The 13,645-nt window shown below is 43.7% G+C and overlaps 1 protein-coding gene across 2 annotated transcripts; it reads left to right on the top strand.

Annotated features, from left to right (window-relative positions):
* Positions 1–101: 101 nt before the first annotated feature.
* On the top strand, positions 102–12,869 carry cratb (carnitine O-acetyltransferase b). 2 transcript variants are annotated; one of them, XM_046417634.1, is made up of 16 exons: positions 102–523; positions 887–1,111; positions 1,864–1,982; positions 2,643–2,696; positions 4,346–4,511; positions 5,420–5,594; positions 6,875–6,965; positions 7,683–7,770; positions 7,860–7,960; positions 8,994–9,113; positions 9,424–9,546; positions 10,429–10,564; positions 10,692–10,754; positions 10,862–10,999; positions 11,950–12,172; positions 12,270–12,869. In XM_046417634.1, the coding sequence occupies exons 1-15, from the start codon at positions 473–475 to the stop codon at positions 12,151–12,153; spliced, it is 1,854 nt and encodes a 617-aa protein (XP_046273590.1). In that variant the 5' UTR covers positions 102–472; the 3' UTR covers positions 12,154–12,172; positions 12,270–12,869. The 2 variants fall into 2 exon arrangements, with proteins under 2 accessions (XP_046273590.1, XP_046273589.1); XM_046417633.1 differs by having other exon boundaries at positions 11,950–12,869.
* The last annotated feature ends 776 nt before the right edge of the window (positions 12,870–13,645 follow it).

Raw genomic sequence — 13,645 nt, 5'->3', positions numbered from 1 at the left:
TTGCACCCCCTGGTGTCAATCATACTGTTGCTTACTTGTTGCGTACACGAGTTTCTTGCATTCAGCGCCATCTTGGTTTGTCACAGCGACACTCTGCGGAGAGTTGCGGTACTGCACCTGAAGTTTCGAGTCACGTCGCTGTTTACGGAAACACTTTTACGTCAACACGTGTGTGGACTTGTAGCGTCACTCCAGCTCAGTTTTGTACGTGAATCTTCGCATGCCCGCTGTTGTAAGGAACAAAACACCCAGAAGGCTGCCTTTACCGCATGCACGGATGTTTCCAAACTGAGATCCATCGAGCGATGAGGACTCTCATCTGTACCCGCCATGGAGAAGTAGGAGGAGGGCCGGGCTTCATTTTGACCGTCTGACGCTGTGGAGCTTGTGCAAAAGTTATCAGAACATAAAAGACGAGTCTGCTTTTAGTAACGCACATGCAAGACGAAGCGGATTTGTGATTTGAGGAAAAATGATTTTGAGGAGAATTCAAGCGGGACCCTGCAGAGCGTGGCTGTCTCGGGTGAGTGTTTTACTGTGTTTGGGTTCGTGTTGCGTTAACTGTCACACTGTTGACATGCTGGACTACACCCTTACACACAATGTAGGTCTTACAGCAACGAGGCAGTTAAATAAACAAATTTAAAAAAAAAGCAGCGGATCAAGTTTCCACAGTCATATCTCTCACACTTCCTTATTTTGATGGGCGCTCGTCGTGCCCTGCTTTTTTTTATTGGCGTGTGGTCAAACTCTGATGGAAGTCACTGCTTTGCGCTGACATGCAGCTACTGTTGTTATAATTACACTTAAAACGTTTTAACTTGATTTGATGATGCCATTTGGGGGGTGGAGTTGCCAGTCAAACATCTTTCACACTTCCTTGCAGGTGTCACTGAGGCAGGAGTTGTGTTTCTTCTCCTCCGTGCCTTCCCAGCCGGTGCCCCCTCTGGCCCAGACCCTGCAGGGCTACCTGAGGGCTCTGGAGCCCCTGTTGCCACCCGAGGAGCTCAACCACACCCGCAGGATGGTGCAGGAGTTTGGCAGGCCGGGCGGACTGGGTGCACAGCTGCAGGAGGCGCTGGAGAGGAGAGCCAGACACACCAGGAACTGGGTCTGTGTCTGCTGAGTCAGTGTGGGAAATGTGGCAGATGTTAGAGGTGGATATGGGTGTGTTTTAACGCACAGATAGAGCCAGTGTGGTGTGGTCCAAAACGTGGGGTGCTCTTAAATCCTGGGCTAAAAAAATTTTAACACCAAAAAAAAAATTACAGCCACACTACAGAAATCTTGCACAATTGTAAATGTCTCATTTTACCGCAAGCGTATTGTCATAACTGTTTTAAGTAAAGATCTCACACTGTGGAGACCTTTTTCCTGCGGTTGTGTTATATATATATATATATTTTTAAAAAAAGTATTATAAAATTTAAAGTAAGTAAGAAAAAAATTTTATCTTTATGTTCAGTGTTTCACAATAAAAGCCTTCAGCAGAAAATATCAAACCATCAGTATATTAAAAAAACAAATTTAAACACATGAAACGCACCTGGAATCTGATTGGCCTTGAAGTGCACACAAATGCAGTCATGGGATGTGTGATGTGTTTCTTTCATTTTTAAATATATGCAGTAATTTATAAGAAACTGTAGAGACAAAATACGCCCACTTTACAACAAAAACTTTCCACTCCACAGGTTCACAGAAAACTTTTAACAGTTTTCTGAGAAACAAATAAATGCGGCTGGAAACACACACTTCGCTTCCTGCTGCTTTAATGCCATCTGTCCATCTGTGTGTGTGTGTGTGTGTGTGTGTGTGTGTGTGTGTGTGTGTGTGTGTGTGTGTGTGACCTTTCTCCTGTAGATCTCACCTTGGTGGGTGCAGTGGGCGTACTTGGAGAGCAGACAGCCGTTGCCTGTGCACTCAAACCCGGCCATCTCTCTGCCCAGGAGAGATTATAATGGCTGGAGGAGCCAGCTAGTGTGAGTCAGCACACACACGCACACACACACACACACACAGAATGCTAGTCCACTAATAGCTGCTTTAAAGCCATCCGTTACACCTCAGGAAAACAATTTAAACATAGACTGTCGGAGAGCGACAGCGCTCGTTTCAGTCTCGATCGACGTGCACGTTTATTAGATTATTTGACCTCACTTGAAGTTGAAAGTCAAAACTCTGTGGTCACAACAAGAATTGTATCGTATCTTCTCTGACTGCGTCCATCTGCAGAGGGAGACTCAGACTCAGGCTGATTTGTTAAAATATGTTAGCGAACCGAACGTTTCTTCAGTTGAGCAGCAGAGTCCAGGCAGACAATATCAGTGTGTGTTTATTTTGTGTCCGCAATGTGAAGACACCTGTTTGTCTCGTGAAATCGCTGTTGTCATTAGGACCTTGAGCTCGATAACCTGCTCCTGTGCGAGCCGAGGAAACTACAGGTTTAGACAAAATAATTAATAACAATCATCCTTGTCGAGCCTTAAATGGGCTCGATGAATTGTTTTCTCCCTCCTGCTCCGTTATGAATTGGTTATCTCTTATCGTTACTTGACACCTCTGGCAGACTCTACTGAATATAAACTGTTTGTGTTGCTCAGTCAGTAAATAAATAAATGAATAAAACTGTCTCTCTGCAGGTTTGCATCCAAACTGATAGCAGCAGTTCTGGACTTCAAGGCCAAAATCAACACGTGAGTGAAGCAGTTCATCCTTTCCATGTGTTGTAAAGGGTAGATGATGTCAGCAGCTGCGGTCAAACAAGTCTTCATATCGTGTGCTTCAGTAAAAGTACCACAGTGTAAAAATATTCCTTACAGGCAAAATTCACAAGTGTACTTAAGTGAAAGTGCGAGCGTGCATATTTTTGAATGCTGCTTGTGTTTTGTCGTTCAGCCGTGTCTTTTGCTTGTGAAGACTTTTGTAATTTTAAAGCATTTGGCAGCCCTTTCCTGTCAGGCTTTTCTCAGTTTAATGCCTCCCCCCCTCCCCAGCCCTTTTCACTTTCTCCCCTCCCGTCCATTTTGTCACCACACTCCTCAGCTGCAGCTGACTGAACGTCGTGTTGTTGTGTCTGCACATGCGAAATCAGACCGTCAGGTGAAAAGCAGGCGGAGGGCCGACGGTCTGCAGCTCTGAGAGACTGCAGTGTTGTTTTCCCTGTCATTTAGCATTTCAGCGCTGGCCCGTCAGCTTGCCAGGTTACTGCAAAAGAATAAGAAGCATTTTATATTTCCAATATTTAATGTGGTCCATGTGCTGCTGCTCCAGACAGATGAACACGATCGGGCACTTCGGGATATAAAGAGATCCCATTACATGCAAATCACGCAGCTGCTAATAATTATCAGCTCCCATCATCAGAGCCAGTCATTATGTATAAACTGTTGTCGACCTTTGTTCAGATTCAGCAGTAATCCTTCTTTCTAATCTGTTGTGGACTCTTGCCGGCTTCTATTTTAGTGCTGTAACCTTAAACCTGTGTGTGTGTGTGTGTGTGTGTGTGTCTGCTGTATGAAGTTAATCCTGGTCTAAATTTATTTGCCCATGCTGTCTGTAACAGTGTCTGTGCAAAGCCGACAGCAACCCTCCTCAAACGTCTCTTTTCCCCAGAAACACAAGTTGTGTTGCCACAGGATGTTTGTTAAATAACCTCTCACGGGGGCTTATTTTTACTTTTCCTCGCTGTTTTCCATGTGAAAATTGTGTGTTGAATACATTTAAATGGACCTGCAGTGATGGAAGAAGTAACTCAGAGCTGCCACAGTGTGGAACTACTGTGTTGCAAGTAAAGGTCCTTTACATTTTACTTACGTTTAAAGTAAAGTAGTGAATCATCATCGCCAAAATTATCATCAATATGCTCATCACACATGAAGAAATAATAATTACTGATGCTAATTTGGCCTCCCCACCCCCCCATCAACAATAAAATCTCGTCTTAGCTAGTGATAAGACATCATAATTTAGTTGCTGATTTTAAATATGATGCACTAAAAAGTACAATATTTGCCTCATAAATGTAGTGGAATAGAAGTTTAAAGCAGCGTGAAAAGTAAATGCTGTAAAATACCTCAGAATGGCATAGACAGTACTGGATAAATGCACTTAGTTAGTTTCTTGTGTAGTTCTGTATGCACCTGACGTGAAATAAAGGATAAAAATCAGATTGCTGCTCCGTTGAGGCGTCTGAATCTGCACTGGTAGGAAACAAAAACAAAGCCAGTCATCCTCTGTCGTGATGCTGAGCAGATGAAAATGAGGCCATATGTCCAGAGAAATGCATTCACTTACTAAGACGGACACGTCTGTCCAATTGTCTGCTTGTCTCTGTCCCCGCCAGCGGCCAGCTGCCAGTCGAGTACATGCGAGGGCAGCCTCTGTGCATGGAGCTCTACCCGCTCCTCTTCTCCTCCTGCAGGATCCCGGGTCCCAAACACGACTACATCGCCCACCACGGCCGCTCCCGCCGCTCGCCGACACACATCACCGTCGTCAGGAACTACCAGGTGGGATGAGCCGGCGACAGGTGACGCTGACAGGGTTTTCCATTTGGTTCTCACTTGTGGTCGACTCGGCAACGTCGCAAGTGACACAACGCGACGGTCGTGTTGAGTCTTGTGCAGTCACGCCTTTGATTCGCAAAGTGGTCCTGTTTTTACACAAAGACAACAAAGCTCGGTGCTGACTGACTCGTGTCAGAGAGGTTTTAGTTTAACTACATGCTTATTGTTTGCAGTGCTGCAGTGCAGTGAGAGCTACTCCTCATGTTTTTACCGATCGTTTGTTCGGTTCTTATCGTGTGGTGATGTCAGTTTGAAATGATTCAAAAAAGGTGGAGAAAAGCAGCAAACGCTCACATCGCGCTCAGCCTGAGAAATGACCGAAACAAACTGATTTATTTTTAAAGCCGATTAACTAACTGGGGCTGAACTCGGCACAACTGTTTCAATTAATTTATCTGGCGATTATAAGTAACCAGTTAATCCTTTGGTCTATGAAGTGTCAGAAAATAGTGAAAAATGTCCAAAAATAATCAATTTACACTCATACTGAAGTACATAAACCAGCAAATACTCACATTTGAGAAGTATGAACCAGTTATTTTTACGCAATTTTGCTTAAAAACTGGCTTAAAACATGAATTAACATAACTGTTGAATATTGATCGACTGATTGGTTATTGCAGCTCTAAATCCTAATGTGAACACTGCGAGTGTTGGAGTGGACGAGTGACTGTGAAACAGAAAAGCTGCAGAGCTCAGAAACGTTTAGTATGAACGACACACACTCGGAGACGGTCAAGCACCAAACACAACCACACTGAACTGCTGCTGGCCAAACCGGCTTCGAAAGTCTCCCTGTCATCTCTCGTAACGACGGCCTCCATTTTTTCTTTCCTGCATTTGTCCACTAGTTCTTCCAGTTGGAGGTTTACAACAGCGACGGGTCCCGCATGACGGAGAGTCAGATCCACAGTCAGCTGCTGAGGATCAGGTCTCAGTCCTGGAAGACGGACAAAGAGCCCATGGGCATCCTGACCAGCGAGCACCGCCACACCTGGGGAGAGGCCTACAACCGCCTGCTGAGAGGTACATCACATGCATACGTACACTCCTGTCAGATGGATGCATGCAGTACTTACTGTATGAATGCGTAGTTCCAGCAAACAGTCGTGGTTGGTCATTTTCCAAAGTGTCCCGTATTGTGTTTCAGTGCTTGTTTCCATTTGATTTCACTGTGCTGTTGTGATCAGAGTGCAGAAAAAGATGTTAGAGAAATAATCAGTTTATGATACCTGACAATTCATCTTCCACATAGAAACCTGTCGAAAATCATATCAAATCATAACTTTTACCTGCCCTTGTGGGTCTGTGGATACTCAACTTGTGAATCTCTCAGATCTCAAATGTCACAGACAAAAGTATAGGGACACCAGACCATTAAACCAACAGGGACTTCGATGATTCTAAATACGCTTTGCAGCTATAACAGCTTCCACTCTTCTTCGAAGGCTTTCCACAGGGTTTTGGAGTGTTTCTGTGGGAGTTTTTGCCCATTCATGCAGCAGAGCATTTGTTAGATCAGGCACTGATGTTGGACCAAAAGGCCTGGCTCACAATCCCCGTTCCAGTTCTTCCCAAAGGTGTTGGATGGGGTTGAGGTCAGGACTCTGTGTGGGCCAGTCAAGTTCTTCCACACCAAACTCATCCAACCATGTCTTTATGGAGCTTTGCTTTGTGGACTGGGGCACAGTCATGCTGGAATAGAAAAGGGCCTTCAACAAAGGCAAAGTTGGAAGCATAGCATTGTCCAAAATGTCTTGTTATGCTGAAGCATTAAGATTTCCCTTCACTGGAAGTTAAGGGGCTGAGCCCAAACCCTGAAAAACAGCCCCATAAAGAGGTGTGTCTGGATACTTTAGTCTATATAATGTATTTCTTGCTCCTCTCTGTGTCACCAGATTCCTCTGCAAAGAATGTGCAAGGAAAAAATACAGACATATTGATCAGTGTGATGGATTGATTGCCTAACTCAAACAGCGTCTCAAAGAGTTTTTCTTACACCACGCTGGCATAAACTGGTTAGGAGATCAATCTGAAATGCTTTGGTCAGCGGCGGCACAACGTGTGTGTGATTTATGTACATGAGGTACAGACACATTAATGTTATGATGTGTTTCGGGTCAGGATGGGAACTGAAACAAGTTAAGTCAGTCGTCCGCAAAGCTCGCTGTTGTTTTGATGAATTTGTTGGTTTTTGTAGTGAAATATGACCGTAAATTTCATCTTGAGTTTTTTTTAATTGTGTGTTTTTGTTTCCTTCCACGGTGTGTGTGTGTGTGTGTGGTTTGTGTGTGTGTGTGACTCAGATAAACTAAACAAGGAATCAGTACGGCTGATAGAGACGGGACTTTTCTCCTTGTGTCTGGATTCTCCAGTCATGAGGATATCAGATGAGAAGTATGCACACACACACACACACACACGCACACACACACACACACACACACACACACACACACACACACACACACACACACATACGCACACTCCATCTTCTGTCTCGTAATCCACACTCAGGTATTCCAGTGTTGGGTAATCCTCAGTGTGTGTTCTGATATCATTGTGTTGTCTGTTGACATTCAGTCTTAAGCAACAAAGTACAACCGTCACTTCCTCCATTTGAAATGTCATCCCGGTAGTTGGCAGCTTTGTATCTTAAGAGTGATAAACATTTAGATCTGAATGAATAATTAACATAGTATATTTTTAGAGCCACTGCCAATGGGGGGGCGGCATTTAGATAGTAAAATTAGCAATAGTCTAAAAATTCCCCAAAAAGTCAAAATGTCACTTAAACATAAGCGCAGAAGTATTATCAACTAATTGTACTGAAGGTGTCAAAAAAAGGAATTGTTTTTATCATTATATAATATTAATCTGTTTTTATCACCACCAAATACATGAAAGAGCATTTTAACATTCTAGATGTGGAGCCTATTATAGATATTTTATATACAACTCAACATATTAGTAGTACAGTACTGCATCGTATCACGTAAACGTTTAATGTGTACTTTCACGTGTCAGATGTGGTGGAGTAGAAGTGTCAAATGGAAGCACGCGAGTAGTTTCTCTGAGTATGTTGCTTTCATTTGTTCTATCTGTGATTGGCAGGTACGCCAGCCGTAAGGCAGCGCAGGTCCTGCATGGGGGCGGGACGTTCTCCAACAGTGGAAACCGTTGGTTTGATAAAACGCTGCAGGTGAGCGGCGGGGAAAAACACATGCATGACAGGGAAAAGGCTAGTTTAGACAGCAGCTAACTTCTGTGTGTGTGTGTGTGTTTGAGTAGTTTGTGGTGGGCGAGGACGGCTCATGGGGTCTCCTGTATGAGCAAGCCACCGCTGAGGGTCCGCCCATCGCAACCCTGCTGGATCACATCCTGGAGTACTGGTGAGACGGAGAGACGTGACCGCAGTCTGATGCGGTGCGGTGCTTCATGTGTTTCTGTGTGTGTGTGTGTGTGTGAATCACGTCTCGTATTGACTCTTTGAAATGCATTACTTTAGCTGGATTCAGTTGTTGCTTACAGCTTCTAAGCATCACACAGCATTTAGACAGGACCAACTATATACCAACCAAAACCTCACGGTTATCAGGATACATTCAGTACAGACTATGAGTTAGTTTTAAACAAGTCCTGCTGAAGCCAGACTGTGTGAACCCTTCGTTTAAACCATGACAACCTCTTGCCAGGATCTTTGTATAGCTTCATGGCCTTTGCCCGATGAGACGCTCACTTTGCACTATAAAATATCTTTTTTTTCTATCTTTTTAAAAGTACTGACACTCAGTGGTACATAAATGGTTTATCCACAACCTGAAACACTCATTTGTCGGATGCATTTTTTTCTGAAGTGACTTTCAAAGCGGGCAGCTGTCGCCTCATAGCAAGAGGGTTCCAGGTTCGAATCCCGGTCTGGGCCCTTCTATGTGGAGTTTGCATGTTCTCCCTGTGCCTGCGTGGGTTTTCTCCGGGTTCTCCGGCTTCCTCCCACAATACCAAAAACATGCACATTAGGTTAATTGGCGACTCTACATTGCCCCTAGGTGTGAGTGTGAGAATGTGTGGTTGTTTGTCTTTGTGTGTTGGCCCTGCGATTGACTGGCGACCAGTCCAGGGTGTACCCCGCCTCTCGCCCATAGTCAGCTGGGATAGGCTCCAGCTCCCCCCTGACCCTGACAGATAAGCGGTATAGAAAATGGATGGATGGACTTTCAAAGCACTGGAATGAGATGCCGCTGGTTATTAGCAAAGAGTTACCGAGGAGGTGCTAATGCTGCAGCTAAGTGTCTCAGAGCAGGCAGCCGAAAGTGTTACCTCTCGTGAAGACGCATGCTCAGACTCGGTCATCGTTATAAGAGTACAAGGATGGATTTGTGCTTTACATCTTTCATACTTGGGACTAATTCTCTTTGCCTGCAGTGAGAAACCAGACCCAAAGAGAGCCCCGCTGGTCCCTCTGCCGATGCCCAAGAAGCTCTACTTTCACATAGACCGAGACATCAAGAGGGACATTGAGCACGCCAAGCAGAACCTCGATATGTAAGCCCGTCACCTCTTCTCGTGGTGTTTAAGAGTGACTGTGGAGTCTTTACAGAGTGATAAGGGAAAGAATGGCTTCGCCGCACTGTGTAAACTAGACGTTTGCTCTGGCCTCATAATCTGACAAAGCTGAAATAAACTGGCAGGAAAGCCGCAGAGGAGTAAACACGCTTATCCTCTCTGTGTGAATGTAACCTTGACGGAAAGAAGTCCGTCGTTATCTCGACTGACTTTTTAAGAGTCTTAGAAGACGTTATTTCAGACGATGACTCGGTCGCAAAAAATAAATGATGTTTTAAACTTCCCGCAGACTGATCAACGACCTCGACGTGAACGTGTTCAACTTCAAGAGGTTTGGCAAGGAGCTTCCCAAGCGGCACAAGCTGAGTCCACACTCCTTCATCCAGGTGGCCCTGCAGCTCGCCTACTACAGGTCAGCCACCAAAATGTTCACGTCACAGGCCAGTCTTGTTGTCGATGATGATGATGATGGTGGTGTTGCGAGCAAAGAGTCCATCTTTGGTGACTGAAATATACTGTCAAGCCAAGTTTTCTGGAGAGCACATTTAAAAATAACTGTCTAAAGTGCTTTAAAATTGCAATTAAATTGTTAAAATAAAAATGGGTGAACACTGTACTCTGTGTGTGACAGAGGGAAATGCAGCAGGCAAAAGTTGAGAGAACTCGAATATAAAATCTCCATCCCAGCATCTGGACGTTTTAATGATGACGATTGTCTCCGGCGGGAAGCTGTGAGCGAGCCTGATTGTGTTGCTGTCAGTCGCAGGGGTTTTTTGTATTTGTTAATATAACCTTGTAGTTTTTATAATCTTTTGTATTTTTCATGATTTCTCATGCTTTTTCACTGTCTTGTCCTGCTAAATGTTGGCTACTTTAACGACTAAATTTCCCCTCTGGGATCAATGAAGTCTTGTCTTATCTCATATGAAAAATACACTTTAAATGTCCATAAATCTGCTTAGACAAAGAGACGCTCCTTGTTACTCCAGATCTTGCCCGAGAATCATGATTTGTTTGAGCTCTCGTCAGTGTCGGGGAACGTTGCAAACAGGAGCTGCTACCAGCTAAGTTAGTTTTAAACAAAAACGTGTGCCAGAGGAGCTGGGGGGGCGGCTGTCTGGATTTGGTCTGAAGGAAGTCCTGCAGTGTCAGACCTTGAAAACCACTGATGGTTTGTTTCTGTAGTCTTTGTGGTTTGCACTGGATCATACAGTGATGAATAAAAAGGAGATTAAAATTAGCAGTGTTTCTCCTTTGAGAGTTCTGACCTGTTCTGACCTCTTTTTTTCTTTAGAGTCCACAATGAGGTCTGCGCTGCCTGCGATATTGTCTCTCAGAGGGTGTTTCGAGGAGGACGGACGGAGTATATCCGCTCGCCCACAAGTCAGACGCTCAAGTTCATTCTTGCCTTTGATGATCCATCTGTATCGGTGAGAAATGCCAGGGAATCGTCCTGCTGTGGCTTTATTTTTTTTTTGTTTTTTCAGGTGATTTAGCAGCGACGAGACGCCCGGTTTAGCTCATAGTATGTTTTGTGTTTTGTGTTTTGTTTCGCAGCGGGAGGCAAAGATAGAACTGTTCAGAGAAGCCGTCGATGCTTACGCGGCTCTGACTGATCAGGTGAGTAAGAAGTGACCACTCAACAACTTTTTTTCTTCTGTATTTAGCAAAAGAAAAACACTCATTTTGTATATTTTTTTTTAATTATTTTCCCCTGCTGTCTTCAGGCATTTAAAGGACACGGCATTGAACGCCACCTGCTGGGCCTCAAGCTGCAGGCCATCGCTGAAGGACGCAGTATTCCCAAAATCTTCATGGATACAGCGTACGGCCTGGCAACGCATTGGAAACTCCGAACAGGGCAGGTGTGTGTTCTTGTGTGTTGTTTTAACAAGGGTGTTGACAGCCCTGCAGCACAACAGGAAGTGGGAATTTTATTTGAATTTTCCAGTTGTTCTCTTACTGTCAGCGCAGTTTTGGAGTTTTGCAGTAGTCAGGCTGCTCTTTTTCTCTGTTTTAAACTTTGTTATGATGACATTAAGACTTTTTGCTCCTCCTCATCATACAGTAAACCTAACAGCTGATTTTGCTCTTCATACTGACACCCAATCCCAGCCACAGCCTAAATAAAGGGACTACAGCCAGCATTTACAGCCAAGCTGAAAAAAAAATGAACCTTGTACATCAGAAGCTCATGTGGTTTTTATGGCCTGCTGAAACGTAATTTATCTGCTTTCATTTTGTTCTATCATCCCTTTACAACATAACCAGCTACTGAATGTTGTGTGAGGCTTTCTTTTTCATTGTGCTAAACAGGTCCTGAAATGCTTATTATCTGGAGACCAACTTACTTCTATTAGTTTTTTTACTCTGAATTATGATTTTGGCTGCGACCTTTTAGGGCTGCAGCTATTGAATACTTTAATTAGTGATTAAAGGGAAAGTTACCTCCAAAATCAAAAATACATATTCTTCCTCTTTTAAAAGTTATTTAAACGGTTGAACTGATAATGTTTCAGTTATCAAAATTGTTGCCAATGACTTTTCTGTCCATCTACTAATCAAATAATTGACTGATTGGTTCAGCTGGATCACATTGATGTCCGAATGAATGATTTTAAGCAAACATGTTTTGTTTTGCACGCTTAAACGGATGTAATTCTTGACAGTGGAACACAGTTTATTGCTTTGAACATAAATCTGACTTGCTGGTTTTATACGTGACATAACGTATACTGATATTGGACAAACGTTGTGATCTTGTTTTCAGCCATATGAGTATCTGAGTATTTCACTTTACTTCATGTTCCTTCAGGTGCCTGCTAACACAGACAGCGTGATGTGTTTCGGGCCCCTCGTTCCCGACGGCTACGCCATTTGCTACAACCCCCAGGCAGACCACGTCCACTTCTCCATCACCGCCTTCAACTGCTGCGAGGAGACGCATGCAGAGACGTTAGCACTCACCCTGAAGGACACGTTGTGTCAGCTACAGGAGCTCCTGCAGCCTACTGTGTAGAGCTGCTCCAGTCCAACAGGTTAAACCCACTCTTCTCCACCTGGGAGAAAAAAAAAACACTATTTTCTTATTATAACAATTTTTTTGTAAGAGTCTTGATGAGGTTTGTTTTTCAGGTGCATGTTCTCTTCTGCATGCCACGTTGCTCTTCGCGAGAGCAGACCATATTGAAGACTGAACACAACGTCTCTGAGGTGCTTTTGTTTCCGTTTTAAAAGCTTTCGATGAAGCGTTGAGTCACTTTCCTTTTCTAGCAAAAGCTGAGGAAGCAAGCTGCATCATAGTCGCTACAATATTGCTAATGCTAGGATACCTCTGGGCGAAAACAAAGCAAAGTTAAAGCCAGCCTGACACTCCATTATTAATCAGAGCCAGCAAGAAAAAAAGTATTTAAACCGACTGCACTCCCTTCACCAGCCACCAGGTGACCAGCGGCCTCTTTAGTCCCTTCTACTGAGACTGGGTTTCATTTGTCGCACTGCCAGCAGGGTTCAAATGTTTGTAGAACCCAATGATATTGTAGCTTTACACGTCTGTTTGAAGTGGACCAAAAAAAAAAAAACCCAAAAACAGAGAGCTGATTATCAGTGGTGACTATGCATGTTCATATTTACTGTATTTTGAGATGAATGTCAAAAGGCTTTTGCCGCCTCACTGGGGCGTGTTTTTCTGCTCTCGACCTGCAGGACTGGTTAATAAAGCCTGTTATCACTTGATTCCTTGTTTTTAAATGCTTTGTGTTGTGAGAGAGAGAGAGTGTGAAAGTATGCGAACACCTCAGATTGGTTGGCTTTGCGTTGACAAATGGGCCTGTGTGTTATGGCAACCCGGCAGAGAATCTAAAAGGTTTTTCAGCTCTACAGGAAACCACAAGGTGTGATGTGAAGAAGTGATCTCCACAGCAGCTCTCGGGCCGAGGGCAGGACTAACAACCGCAGACCCTCGGGCTAATTTGATAAATTGCAAATTTGTGTGGGAATATGCAACGCTCAAGCACAATAGTCTGCTGTGTTGTAGAGGAGCCTCGTGTCAAAATGTACATGACGCATATAAATGTAATTGTGTTACTACCACAAGTAGTAACACAAGTAGTCAGTAGAGGACCTTCAAATGATTTCTTCTAGTGACCTTCTAAAAACACTTTTTAATACTTTGAATTAAGTATTAAAATATTGTAAATTTCCTTTGTTTTGTTGCTATCACTCCGCTGCACACAATAGAAAATGTAATCCTAAAAAAAGAGATTAAGTTGGCAGAGATCTGGTGCATTTGACTACTTTGGACAGCTGAGGCCTCAAAATTGGCTGCCTTTTTGTAACCCAGCTGTGCTCTGTTGGCCCAATGACAGCCTTGTGAGAGAAATTTGTAATCACAGCGAGGATTAACTCTCCCAGCTTCATAAAAATTATCTTTTAAATATGCTGATTTAAAAAAGAATTTTAAAAAAAGCATTCCTGTATAAAACCAATCATTAATTTTACGTTTTTACGTT

This window comes from Scatophagus argus, chromosome 17 (genome assembly GCF_020382885.2).
Source record: "Scatophagus argus isolate fScaArg1 chromosome 17, fScaArg1.pri, whole genome shotgun sequence".
Classification (NCBI taxonomy): Eukaryota; Metazoa; Chordata; class Actinopteri; family Scatophagidae; genus Scatophagus; species Scatophagus argus.
The sequence above is the reverse complement of the archived record's forward strand: the minus strand, read 5'-3'. Positions and strand labels throughout refer to the sequence as shown.